This window comes from Sceloporus occidentalis, unplaced genomic scaffold (genome assembly GCF_023333645.1).
Source record: "Sceloporus occidentalis isolate IW3139 unplaced genomic scaffold, rSceOcc1.0.p SCAF_13, whole genome shotgun sequence".
NCBI lineage: Eukaryota > Metazoa > Chordata > Lepidosauria > Squamata > Phrynosomatidae > Sceloporus > Sceloporus occidentalis.
In genome coordinates this window covers 4,187,055-4,207,513 of record NW_028316993.1, presented here as the reverse complement: position 1 = coordinate 4,207,513, position 20,459 = coordinate 4,187,055, and the positions used below count along the sequence as shown (strand labels likewise).

General features: G+C 41.6%; 2 protein-coding genes and 1 long non-coding RNA gene across 17 annotated transcripts; 1 reads left to right on the top strand and 2 right to left on the bottom strand.

Moving 5' to 3' along the window:
- Positions 1–50: 50 nt before the first annotated feature.
- On the bottom strand, positions 51–13,506 carry LOC149304634 (adenosine deaminase domain-containing protein 2-like). Of its 9 annotated transcripts, none has more exons than XM_089479240.1 (11): positions 13,397–13,505; positions 8,731–8,903; positions 6,689–6,796; positions 5,558–5,602; positions 4,881–5,006; positions 4,470–4,620; positions 3,408–3,572; positions 2,736–2,950; positions 1,533–1,767; positions 659–791; positions 51–535 (listed from the first exon to the last, which is right to left on the bottom strand). In XM_089479240.1, the coding sequence occupies exons 1-11, from the start codon at positions 13,447–13,449 to the stop codon at positions 425–427; spliced, it is 1,515 nt and encodes a 504-aa protein (XP_089335366.1). In that variant the 5' UTR covers positions 13,450–13,505; the 3' UTR covers positions 51–424. The 9 variants fall into 9 exon arrangements, with proteins under 9 accessions (XP_089335366.1, XP_089335367.1, XP_089335372.1 ...); XM_089479241.1 differs by lacking the exon at positions 13,397–13,505 and adding an exon at positions 12,573–12,764; XM_089479246.1 differs by lacking the exon at positions 13,397–13,505 and adding an exon at positions 12,449–12,538.
- LOC149304633 (uncharacterized) lies at positions 8,787–17,002 on the top strand. Of its 6 annotated transcripts, none has more exons than XR_016271892.1 (3): positions 8,787–8,922; positions 14,107–14,284; positions 16,897–17,002. It is a non-coding gene; the product is annotated as an uncharacterized LOC149304633 (long non-coding RNA). The 6 variants fall into 6 exon arrangements; XR_016271895.1 differs by lacking the exon at positions 8,787–8,922 and adding an exon at positions 9,868–9,920; XR_016271894.1 differs by lacking the exon at positions 8,787–8,922 and adding an exon at positions 10,138–10,239.
- LOC149304632 (ribonuclease Oy-like) lies at positions 13,973–20,312 on the bottom strand. Of its 2 annotated transcripts, XM_089479254.1 has the most exons (10): positions 19,296–20,312; positions 18,385–18,505; positions 18,234–18,291; positions 17,899–17,966; positions 17,376–17,433; positions 16,903–16,967; positions 16,235–16,348; positions 15,858–15,906; positions 15,197–15,271; positions 13,973–14,204 (listed from the first exon to the last, which is right to left on the bottom strand). In XM_089479254.1, the coding sequence occupies exons 2-10, from the start codon at positions 18,498–18,500 to the stop codon at positions 14,037–14,039; spliced, it is 771 nt and encodes a 256-aa protein (XP_089335380.1). In that variant the 5' UTR covers positions 18,501–18,505; positions 19,296–20,312; the 3' UTR covers positions 13,973–14,036. The 2 variants fall into 2 exon arrangements, with proteins under 2 accessions (XP_089335380.1, XP_089335381.1); XM_089479255.1 differs by lacking the exon at positions 18,385–18,505 and having other exon boundaries at positions 19,296–20,304.
- Positions 20,313–20,459: the final 147 nt, after the last annotated feature.

Genomic DNA, 20,459 nt, shown 5'->3' with positions numbered 1-20,459 from the left:
GAACCACACTCTGTGTTTTTCTCCACCAAATTTGCAGAAGTAAAAAAAAATTAGGCTTAAAATGAAGACTTTTATTTAAATCAAGGGATTTTAAGTTCACAGGGAGACAAAAAGAAGAGAGGTCATTGCGCCATGTTCCATTTTGAATGGGATATACATTCACATAGCACAAATATCATCTCAGTTTGAACAACCAGCAAACATGTCTTTAACAAGAATACACTGCAGAGGCAGCGAACATTTCATAGAAACACAGAACAAGCCAACTCTTTTTCTAATAAATCAAAATTAATCTTTAACCAGTCAAAACAGAAAACCAGAGCCTGTACATTTCTCCTTTGCCTCTGTACACATTTGGATGTAACAGTAAACTCTTGTTAACAAAATAGGCAATGTTTGGTTTTGGTTTGGGTGCCTCCCAATTCTAGTTGGCAAAGATGTCCACCAACTGCTTTTGGGGCCACTTGCCATAATCCTGCAAGCTCAGCTGGTCATACACCTGGCGCTTGGCACTCTGGTAGGCTTCAGCTTGAACCTGGAGTTGAGGAAATCAAGAAGGAAAACCTTAAAAGTGAGATTTAAACTCTGAGGAAGTGGGCTCAATTCTAAAAGCAAAACAGGGAAAATCAGAGGTCTTTGAGGAACTTAAGGGGCTCACTTTGGCTTCGTGGTACGTGGGCAGCAACACCAGGTCTTCCCTCTTCATCTCATGTGCTACCTTCCTGAATGACTTCAGCATGGCAGCCTTGCAAAGCCGACAAGGACGATACTGGTCTCCCGGGTCTGTAATGCTGTGAGAAGGCATTCATATCATGAAGCAACAACAACCCACAGAACAAAGTACGCTTTCTTTTAAAGCAACAACAACAATACATCTCAGTACAATTCCGCTACTGTACCAAGATGACAAACAGAAGGCAGAGTGGGAATTGTGGAATCCTGGTTCAAGAGCCCAAGTTCCATAAAGTGTAGACATGAAACTGAAAATATTCTTAAAACAACAACAAATTTCTTCCTTTTACATGCAACGCAGTTACATTAGCCGTCACACATACATTTTTTAAGCTTACTATAGTGAGCAGTAAGTAGCCCGGAACAAAGGTATAGGTATATTTAAATGGTATGCACAACTTCTGGTAACAGTTATCTTCCATTGCTTTTTGTCGCCAAATACATAGGCCTAAAATGAATTTGGAACCATGCAGAATATCTGATTTGTAACTCTCAACCACTTTCTGTTCAGGCTATCAATCGAGTGGTGGAAAAAGAAAATTATAACAATTTGAGCCCCTAAGAAATATTGTCTGTCTTTGCTTTCCACTGGCTCCCTTTGTTTCTGACCATTCCAATTTATTAGCCACAGGAGGCCTGAATAAAAAGCACAGTTTGCAATTTATCTTTGCCAGAAACTGCAGGATTTGGTTTGCTGAATACAGAACTTGGCAGTAAACCAAAATTAATGACATGACAGAACATATGCAGGTTACAAGCCTGGCAGTCTCTTTTGTCCGCCATCACTGGCCTGAACTTACTCCCGGACTGCCTTCCCGACGGTCGCATTCACAAGTTCTAGCATCTCATCTCCACCGCACCAGTTAAGGCTCCAGGAGCAACAGTCTGGAGGTGTCTCAATGGGGGCTATGCGGGGGCCATCAAAGAGGTACACCTGCTTTTGGTTATAGGATTCTGGTAACTTGTCCCCTGGTCCCAGCTTCAGACGATCATTGATGACCCAATTGAGGGTGGTAGGGTCTTGGTAAGGATCAGCTAGAATGTACAAGTGAGAAAAGAGTGAGAAAAATAGAAGATAGTGAATCCAACATGGTCTAGGAGCATAGCATATGCTAATTCTCTCCAAACTCTACCCAGAAGGATAATGGAGACACTGATCTGATTCAAGTCAGAATCAGGGAAGAAAGATAGCATGGTGTAATGATCTGAGTGTTGGACTAGGACTCTGGGAGATGACAGTTCAAATCCCCAATGAAACCCCCTAGGTGACTTTGGGAAAGTCACACTCTGTCAGCCTCAGAGGAAGGTAATGACAAATCAACTTCAAATCTTGGCAAAAAAACACAGATACAGTGATAAGTTCACCTGTGTTGTTGTGTGCCTTCAAGTTGTTTCCTACTTATGGTGATCCTAAGGCGTAGCCATCGCTGGGTTTTCTTGGCAAGATTTGTTCAGAAAGGTTTTGCCTTTGCCATCCTCTGAGGCTCAGAGGGTATGACTTGCCCAAGCTCACCCAGTGGGTTTTTGTGATTCACCTTAGGGTTATCATAAGCCAGAGATGGCTGGAGAGCACACAGCAACCACAACAGGGAAGAAAGTAAGGCAACCAGTGGTTCAACCCTTGGCCCTGCTTTTGGGTCCTGCATGACATTCTCATTGATACCACAAGGGAAAAATTGTCATCCAAACCCCTTATGGTGATCCTCAGACAACTGAATTCAAGATGCTCTCTGCTTGATAAAATTCTCCTCCCCCAGCCCCAAGGCTTCCACATTTCCTTAGGACTGTGTATATTGGCATGCCTCACCATCAATTACCGATTAGCACAACAAGCTCTTTGTTCAGTAAGTGTCCAAAAATCAAGGGACATTCAGTGCTCAATTCATCCTTCTCTTTTTCTCTACAAGCGTGGAATATTAAAATATCTGTGACTGAGAGAATAGGATGATGCTAAAATTGCACCTGATCTTTTCTAAGGGAAACAACACAGGGAAAGCAATCACCTACGACAATGCTGGTGATGTACACAGGGAGGAGGATGTGGCTGAGGAGGGCACCCTGGATACCCAAAACACTCCAGCGGGTCAGTTTATCGCTGCCAGAGACACAGTAGACGTAGGAAGACAGTACACTGGGGCGGCAGTAGGGGACAGGCCTGAGCTCCCCTTTAATGTTAACATGAAGTCCAGCAGCTGGCTTTGGCGGTGACAACCTGGTTCTGTGAGCAAGAGAAGAAAAAAACCACACAAAGGGAAATGGCATCAATTGAGAGAACAGTGTGGGACTAGGCACTTCTAGCTAGCAAGTGGATTAGTTAAATGGGGGTTGAAGGATCATAGGGCATAAAGCCCCCTTAGGGAACCTAAGTAAGTCTGCATCTAGTCAGCACCTAGCTGGATGCCATCTCAGAACCTTCTGCAGGTCATCCTGATTGCCATGACGAAACAGAGAATATAGCAAATTAATTATTACTCCCCTCTTTATCTGGGTGTACACCTAGATAAAATTGCCCTGCTATTAAGTCTGGCTGCTCTCTGTCTGTCTTCAGAGTTGGAAAACATACCATGATTCAAAGCACAAAAACAAGCCAGCTCTTCTGACACGATTGTTCTTGTTCACATCATGTTTCCAACTGTCTCCATGTCCTGCTCCAACTACTCACACAAAGTACTCACTGGAAATTCTCCGCAGCTCCGCTGGGTGTTTGGCTCATATAGAGATGCAGATAGTACTTTGGTTTCAGAGTCAGGTGCACCCCATCGTCTGCTGGGCAGAAGATGCACCTCTCAAGGGCAGCGGGGGTTTGGCTGGAGTACATCAGTAGTTGCTTATAAAAGTACCTGGTGAGAAATTATAGGATTTTGACAAATAAGGACTAATCTGCCTTCTTTGCTTTGCAGTTGCTGCATCCACGGCCTTTTTATTCCTGCCACCAACATGTGGCAGCCTGTGCTGGCATAAATGCACAACAGCATCTCAGGCAAAGGGCCAGAATGTAAGATCTTTTTGTCCTTAGGAAACACCCTTTCCCCAGAACTTGGGAGAATAATCTTATCATTTTAAAGGTCATATGTTATGGATTAGTTGTTCGCTTGTTTTAAAAATCCCTGCAATTAACAAAAACCTTGCTATTCATTATGTGTTAGGTATATTTCAGAGCAAGGAACTGGCAAAACCACCTCTGAGTATTCCTTGCCTAAGAAAACTCTATGAAATTCATGGGGTCACCATAATTCGGCAGCCGACTTGAAGGCACATGCAAGAAATACATGAGCTGTTTCCTTTCAATGTTTTTTTTCCAGAGAAGATTTGCACTATAAAAATGGTACAAAATTTCCAAATGACCCCCAGAAAACAGCATTTTAGAAGTAAAATGGAGCAGTTATCCATTTGTTCCACTGTAAAATTCACATATTGTTGATGTTACATGATGCATATATTTCTGTCTCTATCAAGAGCTCACACACTAAAATATGGGGATTTTATTTTATTTTGGTATCTTGTTCAGCCTCTTTAAAAGGAAAATCTTCCCAGCCCATTGATAGGGGACATCCCTCATATTAAGAGCCACCTGCCAGTTCTATAAGAAACTAGCTTTCAATAAGAACCTCTTATTTTTTCTAGGCAGGACTGATCCCTGGACTATCTTGTTTTTGGTGTGCACCACTCCCCGGTTTTCCTTTCCCCTATTTTGCCCAACAAACCCAGCCTCTCAGGACAAGAAAGGGGTCACTCACCTCAGGAGGGCTCTGCGGGCTACCACCATGCCATGCATATCATGGAGCCTCCTGCCCTTGAACTCCATCCAACCTTTGTAGCAAGCGTCCCCTGTTCCCAAAGCGACCAGTTCATAGGTCTCCTTGCAAGAGCTCTGACTGTCAGCAACTTCTAAGGAAACAGGCACAGGAATGGATCCATGAAAATCTCAAACACAAGGAGGCAGTGCACCATCTAAAAGTTAATACATCAGCTAGACCAGTGATTCCCAAACTTGGGTCCTACAGACGTTTCAAACGTCAGCTCCCAAAATTGCTGACTGTTGGCCAAGCTGGACAGAGATTCTGGGAGGTGAAGTCCAAAAACACTTGGAGGACCCATGCCTGGGAACCACTGGCCTACATGACTTAAAAACGCAACCAGTGGCTCACCTCTCTCCAGAATGAATGCGGAAACGCTGCTCATGCAACCTTTGTAGTCCAGCTCGTCCCCCAGGAGCATGTCACACATATCACTTGTAATGGCAGCACAGCGCTGTGGGTGGGTGATATCGTTTTCTGGTGGAGAGAAGAGAGACAGGTCAACCTCTATCTGACATCTCTAAGGGCTGCTTGTTCTGCAAATCCTGGCAATGATCTCAGGTGGTGGTGGGAAACTAGTCCATGTCTTCATTCACAATAACCAAAACCAGTACCTGCATAGCACAGTACTGGCAATATTCCAGTATTGGCAATATTCTTAAGTTAGAATTTTACATCTAAGAATGCGTTAGGTTTCAATGGATGTAAATTAAAAAAGAGGCATGCTGCTTATGGTTCTTTTGGGGCAGGGGGGTGTTGTTGCTAGGACATACACACACAAACAAAGCCATCTGAGGCTGTCATCCAGTGTGTCTCATCCTAGTACACCTTCCTCGTGACACCACTGCATCAAATGAAGAACGCAAAAGGCCACAAAAATTTTGTTGCCGACATCTTAAAAGCAAGGAGTGTTTGGAAAAAAGAAAAACTCCAAAACATCTTCTTAGGACAAATGCAACATTAAAGTCATGGATACAAGAGATGTAACTGATGATTCTTTTTTTATTATTTAAAGGTGTCATCCTTACCAACAGTCAGTGGTTTCACGCAAGGAACATGGACAGCTGGGAAGCCTAGAGAACACAAAATTAAAAACTGTGTGAGGAGATGCATTTGTATTCAGTCCCCAAATTTCTAGCGTTCTAGTTGCACTAAATCTCCATCAGGCATTTAGACACACAGTTTAGACATCCAAAGAAAAGGGGTAGGCAAAGTGACCCAGGAAATTAAAACACACAACAAATATAAGCGTTATTAATATGAGTGATTTTCAAAGTCTCTCTCTGCAAGGCTACAAATTTAGGGGATTGAAGGGAAGGGTGAGCAACATCTGTATTTTGCAGTCCCTGTAGCACCATAATTGTGTCCACTGGCTACCATTTTTTAAAATTTTCTGGAAATTCATCAGGGACTGGCAGCCAATGAGTCACGGACCAGGACATGTACTCCTGGATCATTCATAGATTAATGTATAACCCCACCTTTCTCTCAGTACCGGACCCAAAGTGGCAGGTTCACCACTCATTTATTCTTTTCCCAACTTCATATGCATACTTGAGGAAACGCCTCCTCCCTTACAATCCTTCCCGTGCACTCAGGTCCTCTGGGAGGAACCTACTCCAGCCCAAGAAAACCAGGCCGGTGGTGACTTCCCAGAGGACCTTTTCAGCTGCCGCTCCTAAAATATGGAATGACCTGCCGGAAGAGATCCGCCATATTACATCTTTGGAGGCGTTGTAAAAGGCGATAAAGACAGATCTCTTCTGGCAGGCCTTTCCAGACTAACCTCCAGCTGAATTAACCAAAACTGATCCATTCTCTCTTTCACCGCCTCTCCTGATGGTCTCTTGGAATAATTTGACCTGTGTCGATCTTTAGTTACAAAATATGTAACTAAGTACGCTATACAGGGGATATTGTATTGTATCTTGATGTTTATGTGTAATTTTAGCAAGAGGGAGGGTTAAGGGGATTAAGGAAATTTTATTATTGTCTGTATTTGTTTTATTGGACTGTTGTTACCTGCCTAGATCCCGGAAGGGAGAGGCGGGATATAAATAAATATATTATTATTCATGGAATGGGAGTAAGCGTCTAGTTGGCAGAAATAGGAAATGGCGACCCATGAAAAGCTCTGGTTTCCACAAGACTCATTTTACCTTGGTGCTTCTCTGCTTTGTTATTACAGCGATTATCTGCTGGCTGATCCCATCCATCTAGGAGTGGCTTCTTAAAAGAAGCAGAAGCACTAGCAGCAAAAGCAGAAGCTATAGTAAGAAAGTTGGCGGAAAAGCAGGGGAAAGGGGGAAAGGGCAGGGAAGCAAAACGTGAATGTGAGTCACCTTAAAGTCACTGAGAATATCAACAGAACGTCCTTCGCCCACACAAGTCTCAATGTTATTGTTGTAATATTTATATCCCACCTTTTTTCCCACTTCAGGACTCAAGGCAGTTTAGAACAAATTTTAAAAAACACCATACAGTTGGCCCTCCGTATCCATGGATTCAACCATCCACCGCTTGGAAATACTTTAGAAATATATAAATTCCAAAAAACAAACCTTGACTTTGCGGTTTTATGTAAGGGTCTATGTAAAAGGGGGTTGGTTCTAGGGCATGGATACCAAAATCCAGGGAGGCTCAAGTCCTAATAAATAGAGGTGGCAAAGTGAAATGGAGTCTCTTACATAAAACAGCAAAATCAAGGTTTGCTTTTTGGAATGTATGGGGTTTTAAAAATATTTTTAAGCCGTGGACGGTTGAATCTGTGGCTCAAGAATCAGCGGATACTGAGATTTTACTGTACAACCATGAAGTGAGGATTCGAGCCCAGGTCAAGATTTGAAGAGCAAGGCTCAGGCCAATACACCGAACCTCCTGTTTGTCATACCTGGTGGGGTTTGTTATCATTATTATTATTTAAATGGCATATTGTGCAACTTAATGGATCATGCTCAAAGATTAAGGACTTACTCCTTGTAACATCAACTTTGAAACATCACCAGGCCCTACTTGCTGCAAGAGCCAGACGCTAGGTCTCAAGGACTGGGCAAACCTAGTTCGATACAATTACATTTTTATTCAGAAATTTAAACTATGGCAACAAAAACATAAACACATAAAAACAGCCAAAACAAGCAATAAGACATGCACCAAAAAAATCCCCTTTCCCTCTTCCCTTTTAAACCAAGAAACAAAACACTTCCTGCCAATCCAAAATACGATTTCTTCAATAATAACATTGTTTCCCTCGGTTTAATTTTGTATTTTCCTCTTCCAACTTAATTATTTACCATAACATCAATCCATTTTAAGCCAATATTTCTTCATTCTTTTACACTTCCACCATAAATGGAAAAAAGTGTCCTACTTGCTCTCTACATTTCCAATACACATTTGACCAATCTTTATGCATTTTAGCCAATCTATGACTACATCTTCATTACAGAAATAATCCAGTTTTGACACCACTTTAACAGCCATAGTTCAATGCTATGAAATTCTGGGAACTGTAGTTTTCTGAGACATTTAGCCTCCTCTGTGAGAGGGCTCTGGGGCCACAACGAACTGCAATTCCTAGTATTCCATGAAATTGAGCCGTGGCAATTAAAGTGGTATCAAACTGAGTTTTTTCTGCAGTGCAGATGCAGCCTATCTGGCATTAAATCCCAATTATATTTCATGAACGTGTTCCTTATGATTGTAAGAACACATCAATTTGAATCCTTTATTCCAAATATCTTCCCACTGTTTCATATTTCCCATCAATTGCCCTTCAAGTGTCCTTGCTTAGTTTTATCATTAAAATGTATTTTTATTGTGGGTGGGAGAGTTTATGGGTTATGATGTTTTACTGTATTTTAACGTTTTATTATTGATAGTTGCTTCGAACTGCCTGGAGAGGAGGGATATACATAAATATTATTATTATTATTATTATTATTATTATTATTATTATTATTATATTAACTGGCAGACTGGTCAAGACACACTGCAGAAATAATTCAATTTGAGACTGCTTTAACTACCTTGGGTATTGTGGGATCTGCAGTTTTAGGAGACACTGAGGCTTCTCTGTCTGAGAGTCTGGTGCCACAATAAACTACAGTTCCCAGTGCTCCCACTGTGCAAAGGCAGTTAAAGTGGTCTCAAACTGGATTATTTCTGCAGTGTGGTCTGGCAGCTATGCACTAAAACCCACCCTTTCCTTGCTGAACCTCAGCAGAAGAATTTGCAGAAGAAAGTGGTTCTTCCAAAGGCTTGGATTGGCACTCTTCCTTCCAAGCAGATTGAAGCTGCTCTTTCTCAGCCAATACTGCCAGGTTGAGTTCCTGGCAACTCTTTTTAGCCTCATCTTCTTTGTCCGACATTGTTCTAGAAAGAAAGAAAATAGGTAAAATAAAGTCTGAATGTTATACAGTGGGCCCTTGGCATCCGCTGGGGTTTGGTTCCAGGACCGTCATAGACACCAAAATCCATGGATGCTCAAGTCCCATTAAAAACAACAGCATAGTCAAATGGTGTCCCTTATATAAAAAAGGTAAAATCAAGCCTTGCCTTTTGGAATTTATATATATTTTTGGAATATTTCCAAGCCACGGATGCTTGAATCCGTGGATTAAAAATCTGTGGATACAGAGGGTCAACTTTAACAAGCTGAGTCTCCCTTATTCCAAAATGCAATACACTCCAAAAGCCAATATTGGATTCATAGTTACTTGTAAACTATGTCGTGTTTTTCAAGTCACTTCAAAGGTCTCTATTGGGCATAAAATACCCCGAAGGGGACAAAAAGACATAACAAAAATGGACCATAAGAAAGTTGAGTCTTTCTTATCCAGAATTCCAAAATCAAAATTATTCCAAAATCCAAAATTGTCCACAATGGGCGCCTGAGACTGTTACACCTTTGCTTTCTGATACTTTCAGTGTACGCAAACATTGTTCCACGCACAAAATCATTATAAATATTATGTATAAAGCTACCTTCAAGCTATGTGTATGAGATGCATACAAAACGTAAATGAATTTTCGTGTTTAGATTTGGGTCCCATTCCCAAGATATCACATTATGTACATATATGCAAATGTAGATATTGCAAAAACTGGGGATAAAATCCAAAATTCAAAACGTTTCTGGTCCCTAACAATTTGGATAAGAGAGATTTGATTTCTTTTACTGCTTTCAAGAGGCAATTAAACTCTATAACCGTTCCAGCCAAAAGACCAAATGCTTTATCACTTTTTTAGCATTATATTGTAAACATTCAAGATGATTTATAAGACGATGCTAAAAAAATGATGTTTTCTGGTTAAAAAGGTTGTGGGTTTTTGAGTTTAATTAGTATTTTATTGGTGTTTTTCCCCCTATTATGTGAGTGGAAAGCTGAGGTAAAGAAAAACAAAAATATTTTTTTAATTCTTTTTTTTCCTTTTCAAATATCTGCATTTGAAAAAATTCTCAACAAAAGTTGCAATAATAACCAAGTTACAAATGGTAAACTGCCTATCTCCAAAGTAGGGACGGCGACACTAAGAGTGGATAACTAGGACTGCATCTGCACTGCAGAAATACTCTGGTTTAATGCCACTTTAACTGCCATGGCCAAATGCTATGGAATTCTGGGATTTGTAGTTTTGTGAGACGTTTTGTGAGACATTTTGTGAGAGCACTGGTGCCACAACAAACGGCAGTTAAAGCGGTGGAAAAGTGGATTATTTCTGTAGTGAGGATGCTGCCAATGACTAGTAATGCTGACCCCTTTAAAAAAAAATCTTTTTTTGTCTCAAATGGCCTTTAGGAAATAAGGGGGTCCATTTTTGCCATGTTTTTGCTCCTTTCAGGCTATTTTATGTCCAAAACAGACCTCTGAAGTGACTTGAAGTCACTCAGTCATGGACCCCACTTGTAATGCAAAACCTGAGGGAAAAGTTGTGGTAAATGGAGATAGGAATGGGGATAAAAGGGTCTCTAGGGGTGCATCTACACTGTAGAAATAAACACAGTTTGACGCCACTTCAACTGCCATGACTCATACTACAGAATCATGAGATTTATAGTTTGGCAGTGCATCAAGAGCTCTGGTACTCCGCAAGATTTCTTCATGAGGGCTCCGACAGTGCTACATAAAATAGATAATTTATTTAAATAAATAAATCTAAATAAATAAAATATTTAAATATAAATAAATAAATAAATAAATATTTCCTCACAAAATTCCCTCAAAAAGGCTCCCCTCAGAAAAACCAAAATTCCTCTCACAAATTCCCCCTCAGAGCCCAACTCTCTTGAGGAAATTTGTCATTTCCTCAGTAGTGGCCCCACACAACACAATACAACACAAATATGGGAGATATATATATTTGTGTGTGTGTGTGTGTGTGTGTGTGTGGGAGTCATACCCTGCTTTCTCCCAACATGGGATTCAACTCAAGGCAGCTTTTTAGACTTTGTACCCACAAAAAATGGACCCACAAAGTCCTCCAAAAAGCCCTTTTCCCCCACCAATATGAATGCTTTCTCATCTCTTTGCCCATGTATCCACACTGCACAATTAAAGATATTATTATTATTATTATTATTATTATTATTGAGAAGACATCTATTTTAACGTCTTTTTTTATACACGTACTCCAGTCTTTTATTCAAATGGGAGAAAAAAATGGCAGTTGGACAAAACGGTTTTTAATGCTAGCTAGCTTTTGAACCCGGTTAGGCAGGCCTCTCCTTAAACGTCATACAAATCAAACACATTTAGCAGGAGTCGCAATTATTAATCAAATTAATAAAGAAGTTTGGGGCGCCGCTTTTAACTGCCCTGACACTCTTTATCTTATAGAGTCCTGAGATTTGTAGTTTGGCTGCTGTCAAAAGCACCCACCAAACTATAAATCCCAGGATAAGTCATGGCAGTTAAAAGTGGTGTCAAAGTGCATTATTTCTACAGTGTAGATGCACCCCTGAAGACTCTTTTAGCCTCCATTTTCAATTCCTATTAAGCCTGAGGGCAGGGAACCGTCTGACTAAAAAATTTATGTACAGCGCTGTGTAAATTTACAGCGCTTTATAAATAAAGGTTAATAATAATAATAATAATAATAAGTCCATTAATTAAGGTTAAATGAGAAAAGGGCTACAGTAATGGGGTCTTTTTTGGGGTATCCCAACATAGAAAAAGGGGGCATTTAACCTGCTGTCTGTGAGGACTTTGTTAGGGTTTGTAAAGAGGGGGAAATGCTGCCACACTACACAGTTATACCAGTATAATTCCATTTTAAACTGTCATGGTTCCATCTCTAGGATATGCAGTTTAGGGAGGACCATTTTAGGATTTACATCCAGGGAGCTGTAGTGCCTCATGAAACTACAAAGCCCATCATTGCATAGGAGGCACCCAGGGCAGTTAAAAGCAGAATCCTAATGCTATAAATTGTAGTTCAGTTAATAATTAAAATGGAAGGAACAGGACTGGAATACTACTAGGAGGCCATAGGATGAAAATATTAAAATTATACAATTCTTGGGTTGCTAAGAGGGAATAAAGGAAGAAGAGTAAGGTTGGGGGGGGGGGTAAAAATATGAAGCGGGTGAATAGGAGCAAGGAAGGAAATGTAAAGTTTGCAAAGGTTTTCAAGGAAGGGAATGAAAATTTTTGGTCCTTGAAAATGGGGCAAGGGAAGCTCAGTGGGCTTTGGCTGGGAAATGGGGGAAAGAGAATGGCATGCAAAAAGAAAAAGAATTGCATGCAAAAAATTACATGCAAAAGAATTACATGTAAAAATGCATGGGAATTTGTATGCAAAAAAACAACAACACAAAATGCATTGCAGGATCTACTGGAAATAAAATTTACAAAGGTTCAAGGGGAGCTGTTTGGAGGGGAGAAGAAAAGAATTGGGTTGCAAAAACTGGTTGTAACCTGAGAAGGTGGCAATGCTAGTAATGCCAAACTAGAGGACTGCTTTTTACCACCGCCATCTCTCCCATTCTAGCAGCTTCCTAAGAACTGGGAAACAAAATAATGACTGTTTTTGCAAACCCACCTTTAAGATCCTTTTGCAATCCAATAAAGCCAAGCAAAAAAGGATTCAGTAGCAGCCAATGAAATAAGAGAACCACTGGATCCTGGCTCTGTTTTGGAGGCTCCTCCCCCTTTTCCCACAAGCCTTTCTACCAGTTTGGGAGATCCTTTGGAGATCTCTCAAGTGCACTTTTTCTTTTTGGCAAGCAATTCTTTTTCAACTGACTGCTTAAGGGAGGGAAAGGTTTGCATCAGAGGAGAGGAGGGTGAAAGGTTTGGTCCAATGGTGATCCTGAGGGTGAGGGTTTGGGAGCTGTTGTAGTCCACAAAAGTAACTTTTCCAAACTCCCAAGTCTGGGAGAAGGGATGAAACATCCCATGATTTGGGGAAGGGTGCTTTGCTTGCTGCATCCACACTGCAGCAATTATTATTATTATTATTATTAATTAGCTTTATTTATATAGCGCTGCAAGTTTGCATAACGCTGTGCATAAAATAGAATAAAACAAAATAAAATGGGTGTACCTTCTAAGAAACAATATAATACAAAAATTGAAACACAGTATCATGCAACCAAAAATATGCAAACAACAGATTAAAATAAATACCAAATAGCAATAAATAATCCAAGAAGACACCACTTTTTTTAAACTCAGTGCTATGGAATTTGGGGATCTATAGTTTTGGGAGATAGTTTGCCTTCTCTGTCAGAGAGCTCTGGTGCAACCATAGACTACAATTCCCAGAATCTTGAGCACTGAAGCTGTAGCAGTTAAAGTGGTGTCAACCTGGATCATTTCTGCAGTGCAGATGCAGTCAAATGCAGCTTTTGGTAAACTATGCACCCAAGTTGCTTGTGAAGATGCTTTGCAGTCTCATCCTGTGCAGATTTACTCATGGAGTAGTTCCCAGTGAGTACAAGAGGAATCCAAAATACTCCAAAACACAATACTGTTTCTTCATGGGTGGCTGAGATGGTGGCTCCTTTGCTTCCCAGTGGTTCAGTGTACACAAACTTTGGTTCACAACACACTGCAGAAATAATCCAGTTTGAGACCGCTTTAACTGCCCTGGCTCCACGCTAGGGAATTTTAGGAACTGTAGTTTTGTGAGACATTTAGGCTCTGTCTGTGAGGCCTCGATAAACTACCATTCCCAGGACTGAACCAGGGCAGTTAAAGCGGTCTCAAACTGGGTTGCTTTTGCAGTGTGTTTTGGACCTTTGTTTCATGCATCCAAAGCATTTCAGATAAAAGAGACTCTTCAATTTCTGACACCAAAAGAACCACGCAGGTTGAAACTACAACCAGTTCTGGATGGAAATGTCATTTTTTTCTGATAGAAATATTACTTTTTTGGATAGTAACTCCCAGAATCCCCCCCTCCATTGTACAGTCAGTGAAACAACACACAAAAACAAGGATAGTTATTTTATTTGGGTTCCTTATAGCCTCTCATGTCTCTCAGAGTTGACCCTCTCTCTGATCAGGGACAAGGATTGCGTGGATTTTCATGGTTGGGAGGAAAATAAAAAACTCTCCTTTCTGCTTGGCAGGGTTTATATGGGGAGCCATCCTGAAAACTGCTTTCAATGCATCCGGTGGAGAAATCGGTGTGAAGTGACACTTTTATTTGCACCAAGATTTGTCGTCCCTGCAAGAAAGAGAAGAGGATTTATGAAGCAAGACGCCAGGTGGAAGCCTAGAGCAGAATCCTCTTATTTTATTTATTTGGTAATAATGATGCACTTATTTGACCGCAAGATTTCAAAGTGGTTTACAACAACTTTGCTCCCAACAATGTAGATTCTGTGTTTTCTGTGTAATAAAATGAGTAAATACATTAGAAGGCATTTGGGTTTGAGACAATTGAGCTTCTAGGGCTAGTGCCACACTGCAGAATTAATGCAGTTTGACACAGCTTTAACTGTCATGGCTCCATGATTTAGGAGTTTATCACACCAGGGCTAATTTTAGCATTCAAGAGAGATTAAAGTGCATTTAAAGCATCCCGCAAATAAAGCGAAAATGGCGAGTAATTGCACAGATGGTCATCACATGCAATTGCACAAATAAAGTGATACCGAAAATGCATTGTCGCTGAAATCCCGAAAGTAAAAACATGCACGTTAATGCTTATTTGTCACTACTTTAATGGTGGATTTTGTGCGACATTGTGTGAAATTGTTTAACTTAATTACGTGATTTTTCCAGGATATTCACAGGATAATCTCCCGATCGTCTTTGTGTGATAAACTCCAGGGAAGGCTAAATTTCTCATGAAACTACAATTCCCATAACTCCATAGCATTTAGCTATGGCAGCTAAAGTGGCGTCAAACTGGATTATTTCTGCAGTGTGGATGCAGCCCAGAATGACCTCCCCAAGGACTTGATGGGTCAATAAGAGACAAAGATGTCTCTTAGGATCACACACTGGAGAAATAGTCCAGTTTGAGACCGCTTTAACTGCCTTGGCTCAGTGCTAAGGGATCCTAGGAATTGTAGTTTATTGTGGAACAGAGCTCTCATGTCCATAGCATTGAGCCAGGGCTGTTAAAGTGGTCTCACACTGGATTATTTCTGCAGTGTGTTTTGGACCATAGATAACAGAGATGTTTTCTCCAGGAAGGTAGAGATTACCTACCTGGATGTCAGTCACACACTGCAATTTATATTGGTCTCCTAGGATGGGCTGCAATGCTGCCTGCAAGGTGCTGAGCTGCAGAAATAAATTACAGGACAGAAAGGGTTAAAATTGCAATAGCAATATAGCAAGTACATTTCTATACCACATATCAATGTACTTACTGTATATATTCATGTATAAGTCTAGAAATTTAGCTTAAAATTTCGGCCCCAAAGCTTGCCCTCAACTTATACATGAGGGAGACTTATAGTCGAGTAAATACGGTAAGCACTCCCTAAATGATTTACAATGGAGTTTATCAGACAGGCGGCTAAGTGCCTAAATCCTGTGCAGAAATGGGATTTCAATCATGGAAAAAATCCCACAAAAATGGGATCGTTTTCAGACTCATCGGGAGCATTGAGCATTAACGTGAAATTAACCCGCACAGAAAGCGGACAAAATCAGCCACTTTTTACTTTGGGGAGAATCTTGAAAGTAAAAAGCAGCCAAGTGTGCTTTGTTTTACAACAATTGAAGTATGTCTAGGGCAAAGGAAGAGGAGAAGAGAGAAACTGGGACATTTTAAAAGCAGCTGAAAAAGTGGGATGGCACAGGATTAATAGGAACGGTTTCGCCAAATCAGGACAATTGGAGGGTATGCTATTGTTGAATGTACCTGGTAGTTCCGGCGGCACGACGGGATAACAGCATTTCTTTGGAAGGCCCTGCATTTAAAAACATCATTCTTAGATGCCACATCTTTTAGAACAGTGTTTCCCTGGCTATCTGATGTGAGGACTAGAAATCTTTTTTTTCTAATGTGCCAAGAACCAGTATCTTATTTATACTCATTTATTATGTGTCTGCAAGTCCTTTTTTAATTACATGACCCTAAGACAAACCTACACAGGGTCACCTTGACAATTTTTATCCAGAGACCATTTTACCATTGCAATTGCCTTCTTCTAAGACAGAGAAAATGTGTGTTACTTGCCCAAGGTTTCTGTGGCTGAGTGGGGATTCGAACCCTGGGAGCAAAGTGTCATGGCTTACCTGTCGATATTATATTTGGTGTGCAGAGAGAGGGCAGTCCTGAAGTATTTATTGGGAGAGTTCAGTGTTTCAACGCAACCTGCACAAGTCCCATGCTTCTTCCATTCTTTCTCCCTAGGGAAGGAGAGGGAAACACACACAACTCTTGATGATCTCACAACATCTTTCCATCCCATTGAATAAACCCTGGTGACTCCCAAATTGAGGGGCAGAAAACATGATTATGCTATGGGTTTAAGGGAGGGTCAGCCATACCTTGAACATTAAAGCCACCCTGTTAAATTCATCAACTGTGCAGTCTTTCAAAATGGAAATGCCCTTTCTTGGGGAAATGGGGGTATATATTAAATAAGTATATTTAATCCTGCTGCCCCAGAGACTAGAACATGAAGCAATGGATTCCAATACAGGAAAAGGGATTCCACCTAAACCTTAGGAAGAACTTCTTGACCATAAGAGCTGTTCGACAGTGCATGGCCATCTGTTGGGGGTGCTTTGATGGTGTATTCCTGCATGGTAAAAGTGGGTTGGACTGGATGGCCCTTGGGGTCTCTTCCAGCTCTATGATTCTATGATCAATTTCAGTTTTCATCCCTACCATTCATGATCTGCAGCCCCAATCCCACCAGCTAAAATGTTGCCCCCTCCTTTTATCTCTACAGCATTACCAGAACTGGAAGTTGCTCAGATTGATGAAATTGGGCCAGTACTGGTTTAGCTCAGTCATCAGATCCTGCTGGGAGGAAAAACAGCAGAAGTTGAGATACTCTTGGTGAGTATCTCTGGTCTCCAGAGTCATAGTCCGGCACACAAACCACCCCGGCTCTCTATGTAAACAAATATAGTCCTTCAAATAACCTGAACCCAAGCCATATCTGCATTGGTTTCTAAGGTGTGAAAAGAACTCATTGTTGGTAAGATCCAGAGCATGGGAAAGTCTCCAAATCCCCCAATGCTGCCTGGAAGAGGCTGGTACTTGTTATCCAAAAGGGATTCAGGGAGTCAGTAGTCCAAAAGGTGGTATTATTATTATTATTATTATTATTATTATTATTATTATGCGCTCTGGAAATTGCAGAGTTAATTCTCCTTTCCCCAAGGTCTCTGGATGGTAATTTGCACAATAAAAGTTCAAACTTACGTTCAGATCAGAGGGAAAGAGGTACCAATAATGACAACACTCTGCAATGTCACTGGGCCTGTGGGTTTAAGGAGAAAGGCAGGAGGTGAAGGAAACGTATAGGGAGCACACTTACATTTGTATGCCTTCAAGTTATTTTTGTCTTAGAGAGACCCTGGGAGGAACCTATAATGGAGTTTTCTTGGCAAGATTTGCCCAAAGGAGGTTTGCTATTACCATCCTCTCAGGCTGGGAGAGTGTCACTCGCCCTAGATGACCCAATAGGTTTCTGTGACCAAGCAGGGATTTGAACCCTGCTCTCTCAGTGTCCTAGTCCGATGCTCAAACCACCACACTGGCTCTCTCACACTGGCCTACAGACCTGGAGTGCTTTGAAACGCCCCTTCACAGGAACTACACTTCTCAGCGTTTTAGCAATTGGGAGGAGAGTGTGGAAAAACTACAGCTCCCAGGATCACCCAACATGGGTAATTAGACATGAAACTGGTTCGGATGTCTCTCAGTCTAAATGGCTTTGCCTCACCATAATCCATGAATGGTCCAATTGCTGGCGGTCTTTGGGATGACACACTCAAACCTGGTTGTTAGAGCCTCCAGACAAGACACAAAAGGAAGATATAATATTAGCTTTTTTAGACAGGGCAAGACTCTATTTCTCCTAAACAGGGTGAGACATATACTGTTCATCTCCACTGTGCTTCAACATAACCCAAGTCCATCTTATCAGTCTTTTAATTCCAGAAATTGTGGCCCATGGGCTACATGTGGCCCCAACAAGATTTCGTGGCCCCATTCACCACCCTAGAGCCCCATTCCTTTAAGAAAGGAAGGATTCACGATTAGAAATCTCTGACTTACCACGCAGAAGGAGCCTGGCCACATCTGGACAAAGGTCATGCACTCCCAAGGGCAATACCTGTGAAGCAGGGGACAGAAAGTGAATAGATCTGTTGCATTCTCTTTTTTCTGTTTAACATCTCTTGGCCTAAGTTGCGTAATGTTCGCTTACCCAGAATGGACCGCCACCGACTGACGCAATGGCTCCTCGCACCTGACTAGCACTAGCAACCACAAAACTCCATTGTGGAGCAAACACAGGGACTGCAGAGCAGCCAGTTTCCCCATCGACCCTACAAGATAAGTCATCCTGGTCAATTTAATACAAAATACATGGGTGGTTAATCATCAGTAGGCAAGCCAGCTCAACATGGTTGATCTCCAAAGGTTCTGCCAGTCCATAGATGACTGGAAGAAGAAAGCCAAAGTAGATACAACTGCTAAGCTCATGATGGATGTAATGGTTTTGAGCACCATGGTCCTGAGTTTGGTGGTATGGGCAGCTGTGGAAGGCTCGGGGTTGCATTAGTACCCCAGGAGAACCTGGAAGGCCAACATGCTCCACAACACTGCACCCAGACTATTGCCACATTGCAGAAATGAAGCAGTTTTGTGCCACTTTCATTTCAATGGCTCCTTCCTATAGAACTGTGGGATTTGTAGGTTCAGCACCCTGGATAATTCCTGCAAAAAATCAGGCCAAAGCTTGGAGTAAATTAACCATCTCAGTGATGAAAGATCCATCATCTGCTGGTGGGATGGACTCGTAGGTCTAATCCACACTGCAGAATTAATGCAGTTTGGCATTGCTTTCACTTCCTTGGCTCCATGCTATGGAATCTACATGGTAGAAGGTCCCAGGTTCAATCCTCAGCATCTCCAGGTCGAACTGAGAGGATTGCCCAAACCCCAGGGACCCACTGCCTCACAGTAATGTATACTGATCTTGATGCAGAACTCAGCAATACATTGATTTTTTTTGGTACTCCAACTTCCAGAATCCTGTAGCCAACATGTTTAGTATAATGCACCCCCCTGTAAGCTCTATAAGTGGTTAAAAATACATAAACTTAATATTCTTACCAGTAACAGTGGCCAACTTGCTTGAATTGTTGGTGTCTGTTCCTTTGAAGATCAGGCAGTGAGTGGGGTTAAAATGAGGAAGTTACTTTCACCTGTTTACAAGGCAAGACAAAAGAAGCTGCAACACTCAGCTGCAACTATGCACCACACTGTAGAGTCTCAGATCGTCCTTAGGATGATCACATAAATGGAACCAAGAGGAGTGTATGCAAATATCCATGCTGTAAAGAAGTCTTCATGGGGAAACAGAAGAGGTAGAAAATCCCTGTAGATGTCTTTGTCTGTCTGCCTTCGTAAGTGCAGTGCACCATGTCATACCACCCTAGATGGTATGGAGAGTTCACATAAGTTGTCACACAATGGAGATGGCTGGCGGTTCATTGGATCATAGAGTTGGATGGGATATCATGGGCCGTTGAGTCTAATTCCCTGCTCAGTGCAGGATCTCCAGATAGTGCATATCCAGACGGCAGCTTTCCAGACTCTTTTGGTAGACATCCAGAGAAGAAGACCCCATCACTTTTCTAGGCAGTTGGTTCCATTGCTGAACCGTTCTTACCCTCAAGACATGCTTCTAATGTTCAGGTTAAATCTACCCTCCTGTAAATTAAAACCATTAGACCTACCCTCTGAGGCAGCAGAGAACAAACCCACATCTCTTTGTAGGAGCCCTTGAAGTAGTTAAAGTGTGTGATCAAGTCACCCTTCAATCTTTTCTCCATACCTCTTATCATCCTTGCTGCCCTTCTCTCCAAACTGTTATATCACTGTTGTTGTTGTTCCTTCACTCTCCAAATATCCAACACACCAGGGAAAGAGAGGCAGTGAGCATCATCCACACCAAGACCTCTCCCATTTGCCACATTCCCTTTGCCTATCCCTTTTCTTTGGATACCTAGACTCTGTTTCTCAATGTTTAAAGTTACTGAAGTGCTAGGAGTTTGGGGGCTGAAGGAAATTTTCAGAGGAGGCAGTCATCTTATTTGAGAAGGCACTGCCCTCTTCTTGCACCCCTGTAGTTACATCCCTGGATACCAGGTCCTCCTCTCCGCTCTGGGCCTTTCAATCTGCCTTTTCGGCCTCTGCATTTCGATCTTGAGTTTTGAACTCATCTGCTGCCCTTACTCCTGGCTATGGGACAAGAAAAATAGCAGCCAGTCTCCT

Coding starts and splice junctions, on each gene's coding strand:
- LOC149304634 (XM_089479240.1), bottom strand. CDS start 13,449: ATGAGTAAATCTGCACAGGATGAGACTGCAAAGCATCTTCACAAGCAA. Junction 8,904..13,396: donor CATCTTCACAAGCAACTTGG/GTGCATAGTTTA, acceptor CTTTCTTTCTAG/AACAATGTCGGACAAAGAAG. Junction 1,768..2,735: donor CATCACCAGCATTGTCGTAG/GTGATTGCTTTC, acceptor TGTACATTCTAG/CTGATCCTTACCAAGACCCT.
- LOC149304632 (XM_089479254.1), bottom strand. CDS start 18,500: ATGGGGAAACTGGCTGCTCTGCAGTCCCTGTGTTTGCTCCACAATGGA. Junction 16,968..17,375: donor TCTTTCCCTCTGATCTGAAC/GTAAGTTTGAAC, acceptor TCCTCCCAGCAG/GATCTGATGACTGAGCTAAA. Junction 14,205..15,196: donor AGTGTGTGACTGACATCCAG/GTAGGTAATCTC, acceptor TCTTTCTTGCAG/GGACGACAAATCTTGGTGCA.